The 14,651-nt window shown below is 37.6% G+C and overlaps 1 protein-coding gene across 4 annotated transcripts; it reads left to right on the top strand.

The window, feature by feature from the left end:
• Positions 1-1,649: 1,649 nt before the first annotated feature.
• LOC103537063 (coagulation factor XIII B chain) lies at positions 1,650-14,198 on the top strand. 4 transcript variants are annotated; one of them, XM_030455324.1, is made up of 12 exons: positions 1,650-1,731; positions 3,033-3,233; positions 4,529-4,714; positions 5,088-5,264; positions 5,425-5,601; positions 7,224-7,346; positions 7,671-7,763; positions 8,429-8,611; positions 9,838-10,041; positions 10,516-10,698; positions 11,420-11,661; positions 13,603-14,198. In XM_030455324.1, the coding sequence occupies exons 1-11, from the start codon at positions 1,656-1,658 to the stop codon at positions 11,629-11,631; spliced, it is 1,815 nt and encodes a 604-aa protein (XP_030311184.1). In that variant the 5' UTR covers positions 1,650-1,655; the 3' UTR covers positions 11,632-11,661; positions 13,603-14,198. The 4 variants fall into 4 exon arrangements, with proteins under 4 accessions (XP_030311184.1, XP_008501535.2, XP_030311183.1 ...); XM_008503313.2 differs by having other exon boundaries at positions 7,167-7,346; XM_030455323.1 differs by lacking the exon at positions 13,603-14,198 and adding an exon at positions 12,779-13,175 and having other exon boundaries at positions 7,167-7,346.
• Positions 14,199-14,651: the final 453 nt, after the last annotated feature.

The following is a 14,651-nucleotide window of genomic DNA, read 5'->3' as shown; positions in this document are numbered from 1 at the left end:
TACAGCTCGGAAGCACAAAATGGATGCAGAAAGAACACTTGTGAAGCTGAAAGCAAACACCTTCTTAAGTGGAACTTCCTCTATTCCTGTAACTCCTCTGAGAATAAAAACTGTTTCAAGGTAAGAGCTTAAAAATTAGTTTCCTGTTTTTGCTGTGGCAATATAATATTTTACTGACAAACCACTAATATTTCCACAGAATTAAACCAGACTGGGTTTTGAGGAAAGACAACATGCAAGAAATAGTTGATCCTCTGCAAGCAATTCTGATGGTGATGGACACACTTGGTATTTCCTGCAACTGAAATGTATGTTATGTATATGGAACTCTATTTGTACATTATGTATGTAGTAGACAGCTAAATGTTTTTTTAAAGAAAGCAATTAAATATCAATCTAGCCTTGACAATAACTTTTCAAATTGCAGTTTAACATTTCTGTAATATTTTTGTATTGTGTACAGCTTTTGAAAAACAATTTTGTACCATGACCAAAACCAATTGTACAATAAAATCATAAGTCCTGGAAATTTCACTACTGAAGTGATGCCTTGTTATTATGTATTTGTGAATCTTACAAACAACATGGTATTCCTCACTCTGATGAAATATTGTAGAATTCTATTAAAACAGCTGTTTTTGTGGGTCAGTTGTGGTGTCTGATCTGGAGGGGGTTAGATAGGAAGGGAGGCAGAGTCTGTGGATTTCAGTACTGGTGGCTGTTTCTAGAGAGCTTGGCTTTGAAGGAACATGTGTGTGACTATTGGAATTTTTTTTTTAATTCCTATTTTTTAAAACAAGGTGATGATGGAACAATGGGATGTGTTAAGGGTGAATTTAGAAATGCTGAGCTGATATTTTGAGAGGTGATTTGTGAGGGCTTTCTTCTATCAGGTGACCTGTTACATGCAAGCATGCATTTCCCCTGTAATCATCACAGCATTACCCTTGAATTCTTTTTTCTTGTGCCCTGGAGATGCTTATTCTTAGAGTAGGTCAAGGAAATGAAAACTGTAAAATGATACCCTCTTGCTTCAACATTTAGAGATTATTCCTCCCAGTGGTGGAACACAATGCTAAGCAGCCAGTAGGCAGTTAGGTGACAATGCACTGGAAATGAGTTTTGGGGTTTTTTTGATTGTTTCAAGAAAAGGCTCCAAAGAGGCCAACAGATACATAATAGCAGTGTCTATGTTCTTAATGTAAAAGCCTGCAGAATTAATAATATATAGACTCCAACTGACTGGTTCTATGGGGGTATGCTGGGAGAGGGGAAAATTTTCCATTTCCTCTTATTTCAGCCAAGGTAAGTGATCTGATAACAGAATGCCCTTTAAACTCGTGGCACAGGAGCTTCAGAGGGGAACAGAGTTCAGTCAGTTTAAATTGTTCCATAAGCTTGTTGCCTTGTTTCCCTGACAAATGATAAATTCTGTCCTCTAAACCAATGTGATGTCTGCCAAATGGAAATAGAATTCTGCAAGTCTAGTGTTAGCATAGTTGGAGAACTAAAATAAATGAAAATAGTGTTTGCAGCAAAATAACTTCTCACAAAATACCATGAGCACTAAGGAATTTGTGAATACCTTTGACAATCCAGTTAATCATTTACAAAAGTATTACTTAGGGAGCTTTCACAGGTTGGGGAAGCTGTTGATGCAGATGGTAATGAAGATGAGATTTAAAAGCTTCTTCCTATTTATGATGTATTCAGGCAAACTCTTTGCAGAAGGTAAATACACTGAATTCAATTGTTGTTTGAATGTACATTAAATCTAGAACATGCAGCACAGGTAACTTAAATGCAATGTTTTTCATATCTTTGCCAAGAGTAACCACTGCTTTTTGAATGTAATCTTGTTGTGAGAATGCTGATCATTATTCAGCTGTCACTGAAACTCAGGGCTGTGGATTCATAACAAAGCTTCAAAGCTATATTATTAAAAGTTCAGAGTTTTATTCAGAAAAAGTTTTTCTTTTAAAATGTATCTTAACGGTTTTAGGCACTTATGAAAACGGAATTTTGTTTCATTAAAGCATTTTATATATTGAAGTACCTTGGTGACTGAAATCTTTTGGCTTACTACAGAGTGAGAGTGGAAGTTAAATAGAACCAACAGAACCTAGGCTGGGGTGGTTCCACATTTTTTATTTCTACTTTCAATATTGCTTAATACTTCCTGGGTTTATATATTTTACATACCACTTGAACAGCAAGTTCACAAAGCTGTGGACTGTATATGAGCATACATCTCCATTGGGTGAAAAGGTGTCTCTTTTTTGCACTTAATTTTGTACCTAATGTGTGTCTAACTCCAACATATTTGTTGCAACTTCCCATCTCTTCACTAAAGTTTTGTCCTTATGCAAAGCAGTTGAAATTACTCTGCTAAACTTTGGAAAGACAAACAAAAGGTATGTAGGTAGCAACTGTTTCTTTTTATTACTATAAATTTCTTTTTAAAAGTCTAGTAAATGCAGTAAATTTGAGTGACACTATTGCTTGATAGAGCAATCCTTAGTTATTTTGGTTCTAACAGGTATAGGATTAGTGCAGCAGTGCCAACTTGGGGAAGATTCTTCCCAATTGCAATTTAAAACTTGATTCAGGTGAGGTTTCCTTGTAATGCTATTAAGAGGATAACTAAAGGATAAGCAGTCCAAACACTTGTCTTTTGTTGTTTTGTTTTTTTTAATAACTTCATGTCATATTCAGGACAACTCCTTTCACAGGTTCCCTCCTCTTACTGGTTTATTAGGGTTGTTTTAGTTGCAGTTCTGCTTTTGTTCTTTCTTTTCCACTGACTGTTCTTAAATTCCTCCAGCAAGTTGAGTTCTCATATTGCCTCTTGGCAGTCTCTCCTGTCTTGATTCTGGTGAGTCTTACAAGACCCTTCATGCTTGTAGGTACTCAGAATTTCATCCCCCTCATTAGAAAGCCTACATCAATGCAGCAGATATTAAAGAAATGAATGCAGAAAGCAAGTTCATGCCTGAGCTTTTTATTGAGAAATGTATTCTCTTGTTTTGCAGATACGCCTTGTGATTTGCCACATGTAGAAAATGGACAGATTGCCCAATACTATTATAATTTCAAAAGTTTCTATTTCCCTATGCGTAAGGATAAAAAACTTTCCTATTCTTGTTTGGTTGGTTACACAACTGAGATGGGGACTCAGGAAGGAAGAATCACGTGTACAGCAGAGGGATGGTCTCCAGTGCCACAATGCTACAGTGAGTTACCTTCTAAAAATCACATTATTGCTTCTAGCAACACATTATTGTTTCTAGCCAGAAACTTTTCTAGCAGGATTTCCTTGAACACACAGGAAGAGAAGTTGCATAAGAGGTGGGATAAAATGTCTAAGTTAGGACAAGGTGAAATCAGTCCTTTGTATATGCAAATTATATATGGTTATAATAATAGAATGGTTTGGGGTGGAAGGGACCTTAAAGACCTTTTAGTTCCAACCCCCCTGCATGGGCAGGGACACCTCTCACCAGACCAGGTTGCTGAAGGCCCCATCCAGCCTGGCCTTGAACACTGCCAGGGATGGGGCACCCACAGCCTCCCTGGGCACCCTGGGCCAGTGTCTCACCACCCTCACTCTAAAGAATTTCTAATGTGTAACCTCAGTCTGCCCTCTTCCCATTTAAAGCCATTACCCCTTGTCCTGTCACTATACACCCTATGAAAAGTCCCTCCCCAGCTTTCTTGTTGCCTTTAAGGCACTGCAAGGCTGCTATTAAGCTTTCCTCAGAGCTTTCTCTTCTTCAGGCTGAACAACCCAAGTTGTCTCAACCTGTGCTCATAGAAGAGCTGCTCCAGCCCTCTGAGCATCTTCATGGTCTCCTCTGGACTCAGTCTAACAGCTCCATGTGTCCTTGTGCTGAGGGTTCCAGAGCTGGACACACTACTCCAGATAGGGTCAGGGGAGAGCAGAGCAAATCCCCTCCCTTCCCTGCTGCCTGCACAGGTTTTGATGCAGCTCAGAACACTGCTGGCTTTCTGGGCTGCAAGGGGATGTTGCTGGCTCATGTTGAGCTTCTTATCAACCAACACCCTGCAGTCCTTCTGCTCAGGGCTGTTCTCAATCCATTCTCTGCCTAACCTGTGTTCATGCTTGTGGTTGCCCTGACTCAAGTGCAGGACTTTACACTTGGCCATATTGAACTCCATGAGATTGGCACGGGCCCACTTCTCAAGCCTGTCATACAACATATGGAATGTTTTTACGGTAATACATATTTTAAGGGCATTTACCATATCTGTTTATTTATAGGGAAAACTATTTAATAGACAGCTTCAGCCCAGATTAATATCCTCTAGAGCCTCCCTATCTCTAGGTGGTTGCAGTGGTCCATGTCATTACCATCAGTTTGAGATGTTGTTTGATGGGTGCAGCAGAGTTTCTTCAGCAGGTCAAGGAAACAAGGTTAGATCAGAATAGCTAAAAACTCCCTTTATTTATCATAGAATAAAAATATCCCATTGATTCTTTCTAACCAAGGTGTCTCTTTTATTTTAGAAAAGTGTAACAAGCCTCTTTTGGAAAACGGGTTTTTTTATGGTACAGAAAACTACTTCAAAATATTTGAGAAACTGCAATACAACTGCAATCCAGGCTACCACACTCCCAGTGGTGGTACTGAAGATACACTACAATGTCAGCCTGAAGGATGGTCCTCCCAGCCAAGCTGCACTAAAGAAATCAGTAGGATTCTGTGTTTTTCTCCTTTATAGTCTGTCCTGCATGTATACAATTCAGCTGGGAAGTTGTCAGATAGCTTTGTGAATTTCTATAGATAAAATTAAATGTGGAAGGAATCAGTACAGAGGAAATCACATCAGAAATAAATTTATTGCCATCCAAGTTTTCTTCCAAAATGATGACTGCAAAACTTGTGTTTTAGTTTCAACTAAAACTAAATTTAAATTTTAATTTGCTCATAATTTGCTCATTTTAAATTGCTCATAATTTCCTAAGATTTTGCTTTGGATGTTTTGAAGTTGTTTCTAAGGAATTTTTTTAGATTAACGACTTGAGAAGAGCAAATAACATTATGCATATGCTTTATTTACTTAAGAGTCGTGTCAAGTACCCAATTTACATCATGGCAGCTACTTCACAGCCCAGCAAGAGCTTCGACTGAATGAAACCCTGCAGTACAGATGTGATGAGGGATATTACACAGCAGGAGGAAATATTACAGGAGAAGCAGTGTGTCTAACACATGGCTGGTCCCTTACTCCAAGCTGCACCAGTATGTAATAGACTGGAAAGTTTTTCTGTTTGAAATGTGATATTTTTTCTACAAGTTTACAAACAAACATTTACAAAAAGGCTTGTTTAATTTTTTTTTTTTGGGTGGGAGAGGGGATTCTTCCTCAACTGTTTTTCACTGCTGTGTGTTTTCTTCCTAGAAAGAACTTGCTCCTCTCTAAGTGCAATGGCCCATGGAGGTTTCAGTCCTGTGAAGAAAATCTATGAAGAGGGAGACGTGGTTCACTTTTTCTGTGAGGAAAATTATTCTGTCAGTGAATTTGACCTAATTCAATGTTATTATTTTGGATGGCATCCAGACCCACCATTGTGTGAAGGTACCTTATTTTCATGGTTTTGTAATGTTAAATTTTTGGTGAATAGCTTCTTGCATGACATGCTTTTTGTACCAGTTCACAGCCTCAATAGAAATAAAATGTTGACTGAAAGGCCTAGAGGGAGGGAATTCTGGTTGGAATTAGATTTCAGTGGATTCTAAAAATAGAGCAGGTACTGACTCTTGCTCATGTTGTATCCTGGAGAAACAGGAACCAGCAACCACAGGGAAGTTGTTCAGCCCCAGAAACTCAAGTTAAACCATGTTCAGTTCACATGAATATTTAATCAAGAATATTTAATCATCCTACCTTATGAGGTGAGAACATGCCTCCTGAGAGGTATCAAAAATAAAACTTGTAAGGAATTTCTGCTGAGCCTGGGGATTGTGATACCTTCCAGAGTTTTAAAACCTCAATAAAATGTACTTTTTCAGCCTAATTAATGAAAAATTAATTCCCCTCGCGAGGACAGAAAGATGCCTTCAGCCATTTCTGTAGCCTCGCCAGGCATTGAGGGATGAAGGAGATTCTTAGAAAACAAAATATTAAAAGAATGCAATGTCTAGTGAACCAGATGAGGTATAGTATCCAGCAGAAAATGTTACAAGTCAATATTTAGGTTAGCTGAGAATTTATAACATTCAACATGATGGCTGTGAGTCACTGTCTCATCTGGATATTGTCCTCTTCATGAGGATTTCTTCTGAGCTTTAGATCTTAGTGCCTCATAGTAACAAATTCTCTGCTTTATATACAGGGGATGCAAAGTGTTGGTGACAGAGGATGAGACAATCAATCATTTTTATTAGTGTAAGCTTAATCTGTGGTATTCTTATCCAATATATATTTAGTGGATTTTTTTCCCATGGTGTATATTTTCTAAAGGAAATTCAGTAATTGTTGTGTGGGGGGTGCTTGACATAAAAAGAATTAGTCTAGCCCTTAAAAATACAGATATCTCACGTGCAGTTTTCAGTAGAAGTAATGTTTTGTAATTCCTTTGTAGCTAACCTTGTAGAAAACTGTGTAATTGAGAAGAAAGATGAAATTCCTCTTCTTTTCCCAGACAATACAGCAGTGTTTAAAATGTCCAAGTATCTCTCAATAAATGGCATGTGTTAGGACCCCAGACCTGTATTTACCTGATGATACAGCAGTAATTTTGGGGTGAGTGCAGAGAAGTTGGGGTGCTCAGGAGAAATCATGACCTAAATAGAGTTTTGAGGCTACAAAAATAGTAAACTAAATCTGGGGACAGGAAATGGGCTGTGATTATTGCTGTTTCTGTAGCATTAGAAATAAAGGTATAACAAATCTCTATTTCCTGAAATCCTTTGAAAAACATTTTTAAAGACTGTGGGGAAATTCCAAATTTATTTTTAGCAGTGCAGTATTATCTCTATTTTATACCTGTTGTATGTAGAATCACCTTCTGCTAAGAAAATGAGAGTAAGCAATTACTCTTGATCAACCCAAACCATGTAGGTTTGCATGCTGTATAGCAGTATTAATTCAGTCCATGGTTTTGATTAGTGAGAAAACAAGTTCTCAAATTTTACTTTCAGATGTAAAAAGTAAATGTCCTCCACCACCACTTCCTCCTCATGCCCATGTCATTGCAGTCAGAAGAACCTATCATAATGGAGACAAAGTTCACATACAGTGTCAAAGTTCCTTTGAAAGAAGAGGATCTGAAGAAATCCAATGTGTAAATGGAAAGTGGACATCCCCCCCTATTTGTATTGGTTAGTACTTTTGTGAAAAGACTGACAACAGAGACTGTTTTTCAAACAATTCCTTGATTTTTTTTGAAGAGCCTCAGCTTCCAGAGCTGTGAAGTAGTTTATCCCCTCTGCTGTGAGAATGATTGAGAGGGAAAGTTCTGCAGAGTTTGCAAACAATCTGTTGTTCACTCAGCAAGAGAGAGGATGACACAGCTGATGTCTGTGTTGGGTAGTTCTCTGTGATACTGATTTTATTGCCTCTTACCATGCATCAGTGTCTGTTTCAGTATTGGAAAATGAGTTATTTGTAAGAAAATTGGCTCCAAGTTTCTCCTATTGTTACAGGAACTATGGATAAATGGGAACCTGAGGCACCACCATCACACAAGGCAGATGGAGCAATAAGGACAAGCAAAACATATGGCAATGAAGATATGAGTAGGTGAACACTCTTTTTCTATTTAAAATGAAATTCAATACTCTACAATGCTATTCTAGGTATTTTGTGAGTTCTTTTTTTGAATTCTTTTGCTGTAATACGGTTCCTTACTCTTGAAAATGTATGTTGGTGCTGCAGGTGTCATTGTAGCAGTCTGAATAAAGGGCCATTGTTGTTATTTCTAGTTATTATAAATTACACCTATAAGCCTGTGCTGCATTTATAAATTTATGTCATACATTAGGAGTTACCTTCAGACATTTGTACCATTTCTCTTAATATTGCCTGAAGATGCACATTCATGAGCATTTTGCTGATCCTTTGATTAACAGTGAGGTTTCTTTTCTTTATTTTAAACCATATGTGAGCTAAACATTTCAAAGCAACAAAGACCTTCTCATTACAGATAAAGAACTGATCTATATTGAGTGTAAACCAGTTAAGAGCAGACAGATGTGGAGAGCAGAGGAAAATTTAATGCCTATCTGCAATTCAGTAAGGCAAGCATAAAATTTCTGAAGACAAAATTCCAAAAAAGAAATTGTATTGGTTTGTGTTTTATTTGAATGTAATTTTTTTCCCCACTCTATTATTGGTCTGATACTTTCACTGGTGTTCAAGTTGTTCTAAAGATGTAATTCCCTATCTCCCTACTTCCTATTAGAAATGCAGCAGGACTGTACCTCTCCACCTGTGATTAAAAATGGTTTTCTTATTGGTCCATTATGGACAAGTTACAAAAATGGTTCCTCAGTAGAATATGGTTGTCAGCATTACCACTTCTTGGATGGACCTAGTACTGTTTTATGTGTGCAAGGAAACTGGACAGAACAACCAACTTGCTTAGGTGAGTCTTGTAAGAAAGTTTTGTCATATCTAATATAGAAAGATAAAACTGGAAAGAACCTCTAGAAAATTTGTTCATGACCACCTTTTCTCTTTCATTTGGGTAAATTCCAGATTTTGAGATTCCAGAAGCATGAGGGTGAACCAAAATCAAATACACCCAGGCCACTTCATCTGGCCTGTTCTTCAAACACACAATTAAGAAGAGTACTACTCAGTTTTCCTGAGAGAGCTATTCTAGAACATAGCTATCCCTAGTTCTTAGGAGGATTCTCTAATTTCTTTCTCCTATGCTCTCCATTTAGTGAATTTTTATTCCTGTCCTTCAATAGATGTGTAGAAGGAATGACTGCAGCCATTGCCAAAATGGCTTTTAGACATGATTAACAAGCAATACAATGACTTCTTGGACTTTCATTTTTAAACCTTCAGCCTTTGTTTTCCATAATGTGTCTTTATAATATAATTCTGGACCTTCTAATTTTTCTGTCTTGCTCTTATGTATGCAGTTCAAAACAGTGCATAGAACTTCCATAAATAATACTATTTCTGATGACCTACAAGAGTAGGTTTTTTTCTCTTTTCCTCTTTCCTGTAATGAAATGATTCTGTTTTACTAGCATTCTTTGTTAAATTGACTGAAAAGTTTGTAATTTGTAAAAAAAATGCAAAGAGAGAACCAGTTCAGTTTTAGTCATTTCTAAGTTAATAAAATGTACCTCACTTGGACTGAAAGGTCCAGATTAGCACTCTTAAATTTAACAAATCCTTTGAAATAATGAAAACTTATTTCCTCTGAGCATTATTTTTTCCTGAGCATCCAAATAACCACATTCTCCTTTCCATGTTTTCTGTGATTTCTCTTCAATCCTGACCTAATAAGACCAGAAAGAGCACATACCTCTTAGAGTTAATTTCAGGAAAACATCCATATCAATGTCTTATGATTCTTGTGGATCTTGCAGAAATTTATTATTATAACTGCTTCTCTGCTGTGTGTTTTCTTGTTCCCAAGTTAGGCTTTTTTTCCCCCACTTATTTCTATTATTTCATCCCATTTCTGTACATTTGCATTCTTTTTTATACATCCATAGTTCTTTTTTTCTTGCTAGATTCGAAAACCTTTTAGAACTATCAGATTCTCTTTCTTGACTGCTACAAAAGGAAACTAAGAAATCACTTAAGGTTGCTTTTTATTGTTTTATGGGTTGGTTTTTTTTTTCCTAGAACCATGTGCTCTTAATGTAAGTGATATGAATGAAAACAACATAGAGCTGAAATGGAGACAGGAAGAATTAATTTTCCTACATGGTGATCTCGTGGAGTTTGAATGTAAACAGGGATACAGTTTTCTTGAGACTGCCATTCCATCTCCTGGCAGGACTGAGTGTAACCAGGGCAGACTGAAATATCCAAAATGCATTATTCAAGGTAAAACATTACATTTAAGTTGCCTTTTTAATTAATCAGTCTCAGAGCTGTTCAGAAACAATTTGCTTTAGCAGTGCAGGCCTAGGATCTGTGGCATGTAATAGGCATTTAGGATCCAACAATACAGATGTGTGCAGGTATCCTTGCACAGGAAAGCTATGCTGCTAAATACATCCAAGCATGGAAAACCAAAACACCTTCCTTTGATGGAGAAAGGTGTAGAAAAGAGTGAGGAGCTCTTCTCCAAGCTCAAAGCTCTGTCTTAAGATTGCTCAAGACCATTAAATGCACACAAGAGATTTTTATAGTTACAACTGAAGAGGTTGAGTTCTGATCTGAGATGTCATGAAACAGAAAGACAATACACTGCTTGAGAATGGAGAGAAAGCTATCTACTGCTGACAGGCATTTAAAGCTCCTGGGTTTTTGGTTTCTGAAGCTGCACCTTTCCCAAGTATTTTAATTTTATTCCAGCTCCTGCAGAAAAATGTGATTCTCCACCTTCAATTGCAAATGGAGCTCTGACTCTCCCAGCCCTGCCCCAGTATGAAAGTGGTTCTTCAGTTCAGTATACTTGCTCTGAGTACCATTTTTTGGAAGGATCTGAGAGGATCTTCTGTTCTGAAGGACAGTGGACTTCCCCACCAGTCTGTATAGGTAGGTGTGGTAAGATAATTATTTCTCTCTGTAATTCAAAGAATTGTAGAATAGTTTTGGTAGGAAAGGACTTTTAAAGGTTATTTAGTCCGATGCCCTGCAATGAGCGGAGAGACCAAGTTGCTGACCTTGGATGTTTCTGGGGATGGGGCATCCACCATCTCTGGGCAACCTCTTTTAGTACTTTAATACCCTCATGATAAAAGAATTTATTCCTTGTATCTATTCTTGAATCTGCCTTCTTTGAGTTTAACCATTACCCCTTGTGGTATCTCTACAGGCTCTACTAAGGATCCTGTCTCTATCTTTCTTACAAACTCCTATTAATTATTTATTATTATTTAATTAGTTAATTATTGAAATGGCTAAGTTTTCTGTGGAGCCTTCCCTTCTGCAAGCTGAGCAACCCCAACTCTCTCTAAACTCAGATATTTAGAATTTATAAAGAAAGTATTGTCAACTAGAATTGCAGATCTGAACTTCAGGGGGTTTTTTGAGTTAGATATGGAAGTTTTAAGAGAAGCAAGTAGAAGCTTCTCTGGCTTATTATTTTTTCTTTTCTTAAATATGACATGTCTGCAGTATCCAAAAATGCAGTGATATCATGTATAATATATTCAGAGAATGGGAAATAATCTACAGTTTTAGTGCAGACTAGTCAAAATGATGGGGCTTCAAAAAGAATTGGTTTTTCAACAGCAATTATGTCTCTCTTCTTTAGAGCCATGTACTTTGTCAGAAAAAGAAATGGAGACTAATAATGTACTGCTGCAAGGCTTCTATGAGAATCAAGTTTACTTTTACCACGGGGATTATGTTGGATTTTACTGCAAACCAAACCATTTTGGAGCAGAATCTGGTACAACTTTATTTCAAGTGCAGTGTAGGAGAGGACAGCTGATGTATCCAAGATGTGTTGAGAGAAGGAATTAAGTATGGACTTCAGGAAAGCCTCTAGGAAAGGTATGTACGTGTTCTTTACCTGGTATCAACAGCTGAATTAAGGCCTCATATTTTTAAGATAACTACAGATAGGTTAGAAGTGAGTGGTTAGTGCATTGTTGGGAGGGAAGTCAAGGTGTTTTGTGGGATGAGGACTGGGAATGCAGCAGAAGAATGCAGTAGTAGCACACACATGGGAAAGTTAAGATGGAGCTTTGCACAGTGATTGACTTGAGGATGCATTGCAATTTCAAAGACTTGAGCAAAGAGTCATGAGGAGCCCACAAAGTGCTGTCCATGGCACGTATGGAATGTTCAGAAAACTGAAGTTCACCTGCAGTGACACTTGGAAGACTTGTCAAGGGTCACAGGAAGATAATTCTATTACTACACTAGCACTAAAACTATAAAACAGAAAAATGTGAGCTATCACTGAATGGGGTAGAAGGTTTAGTGACAGCTGCCCAAAATGAAGATGAAGTATTTGATGCATTCGCTGCCTCAATGTTCATCAAAAAGATTCTGTCTTCATTTCTGTCATCTGTGCTCACAGGTGGATGTCCAGCATTATGTGTACATCCAGAGGAGGGAGGGGGGTTTAGGGATCTCAGAAACTTGGCCATGCTCCTTAAGAGCTTCTGCAGCAGCTTTGCTGTGGCACTGCCCTTGGCAATGCAGTGCTGGAGGTGTAACCAGCAGGGAAAGCACCTTTGGGCCCCACAGTAAGCAAAAGCATTTGCATTTTTGAGATTTGTTACAGTTTAGTGTTGTTTCTCTCTGTATCTAGAGAGAATGCATGCCAGATCAGCAGGTATAAAAAACCCCCAGCTATTTATATTACCTCTTCTTCTGTGGTAATGGAATTAAGGATTAGATTATCAAAGCATAATCCAAGCAACTCCTCTCCCTCAATTTTTTACTTTAGTAAGTAATAGAATTCCCTCCTTGGAAACAGACGAAATATAATTTTCTTTGATTATATATTTTAAAAAACAAAAGAAGAATGGGTTACAGTAAAGAATGAAATATTAATGGATTTATTTAAAAAGATAGTATAGATTTATTAAAATTTAATAATTTTTAATAATGATTTTTTAAAAAAATCTTCGTGATCTGTCATGCTGTCCTGGTTTGAGAGACCAGGATAGAAAAACCCTGGTGTGTCCCTGCCTGGACACCACCAGCAGCTGCCAGGCTGGGGATGTGGCAGCTATAATGGGGAGCAGCTGAGCCTATGGGAGGAGAGGATGTGATCCAAATCACAGTATTCCTTCCCATGGTGCTCAGTAAAATGGCTCCAAAGAAAGCCCTCTGGAGCTTCTCTGCCTGGTGTGCTAGCTGGGGTAAGGCCTGTCTGCTGCTCCAGCAGCTTGCTCCTTGTTTCCTTACTGGAGAAGATGATCAGTCACCAAGAGAGGTCAAGTTGGGAAGTAATTACCAACTGAGGAAGATGAGTTTCACACTTCTACATATTTGTATCTACATTTGTAATTTGCTGCTATTACTTCATTTAACTTACCCTGTTTTTTTCTTCAGACCTTAAAAGTCTCCCTTATTCCCTTCTTTATCTATGCTTGGAAGTTAGTGGGGAATAACAGAGAGCATCTGTTGCTTAGGCACTGTCTAAAATCATGGCACATGTGAGGCAACAAACAGCTTGTGAAGCTCCTTCTCTCTTGGCCTGCTTGCTCAGTAAAAATAGTGATCAGGGGGCAGTGCTGCTCTTCACAGAAAATTGTTCACCTTTTCCCATGGGGGTTTGTTTGAGGTTTGGGGGCTGCAACTGAAAGGCTCTTTATGTTAAAAAATGTAAGTACCTTTTCTGTATCTTTCTGGTTCTATCTTAGGTGTATTTCTGTTTGCATCTTATTTTATAGAATTCATATCCTCAACAGCCTAAGTAATAGGTCTCTCCACTGGCCAGTATTTTATCTGACAACATTATTTTCCTTAATTTCACAGAAATATAGATATCCAAATTCCACTGTTGGAGGCACTGTATATTCTTTCAAGGAGAAGACAGTGATATAGTGATATTTCCTTCCATTATCAAAAGGAGGTGGCAGTCCTTGTTTCCCAGATGGCACATCTATTTTCAAGAAAATCGGCATCATTCAGATCATCTCAGCTTTATACTCAAATAGTGGCTCTCAATCTTTAGTGAAATTTTATAAAGCACTGAACTGAGTATCATATGACTTAAAGTTTCACTGAAACAACTGTAGAGGTTTGTGTTTGAAATGCTTATTTTAAAATAACTTACTAGTATTAGCTAATAGCTTAAAGCACCATGTAAAGCAAAATTCACAGTTACAATAGTAGATTAAATCCATATTTCAAATAGCCTTTTTACAATCTTTTTTATAGACTTCTTGTCAAGTGCAATTAGTGAGATGTTTTATGTCATAATGTGGCTGATAAAGAGTTCATATTAGGAGCAGAAGTGTCAGCTCTGCCATTTTTTTGTCATTTGCTTATGTGTTTTCATATGTCTGCACTTCCTCTTCAAAGAATCTCTTTAAGCTACTTGTCCATTTTGTGAGGGTCACTATGAAATTGCCACTGTCAAATTTGAATATTAAATAAAAGTGAAGCTTTTTTTTTTTTGACAAAAAATTAATATAAACAGCAGTTCTAAATTTTCTTCCCACAACCCCATGGATCATCTTCCCTCCATGCAGCCCCCTTTGGAGCCTTCTGTTACAAGATGGATTTATCTGGTCTTGAGATGCAGGTCCCTGCAACAGAAGACCTGTCTGTGCTCAGGGAGTCAGCTTCCCTTGGTTCTCTTCGCATTTTCTTGTAATAAAAAGTACATCCAGTTATTTGGCTATGGAGCTGCCAAAGCAAAGATTTAGCTGTTGTGAAATCTCCCTTATCATCCAGCAAAAGGAACAACAGAAATATTTCTTCCTTCATTTCCACAGTGAGAAATCAACCCATATTGATATCCTGCATGAATACTGAGATAGACTCCTTTGACTTTACACAAATACAGCATGCTGGTTCAG

Source organism: Calypte anna, chromosome 8 (genome assembly GCF_003957555.1).
Source record: "Calypte anna isolate BGI_N300 chromosome 8, bCalAnn1_v1.p, whole genome shotgun sequence".
Taxonomy (NCBI): domain Eukaryota; kingdom Metazoa; phylum Chordata; class Aves; order Apodiformes; family Trochilidae; genus Calypte; species Calypte anna.
Note: the sequence above shows the minus strand (reverse complement) of the source record. Positions and strands in the feature narration are given on the sequence as shown.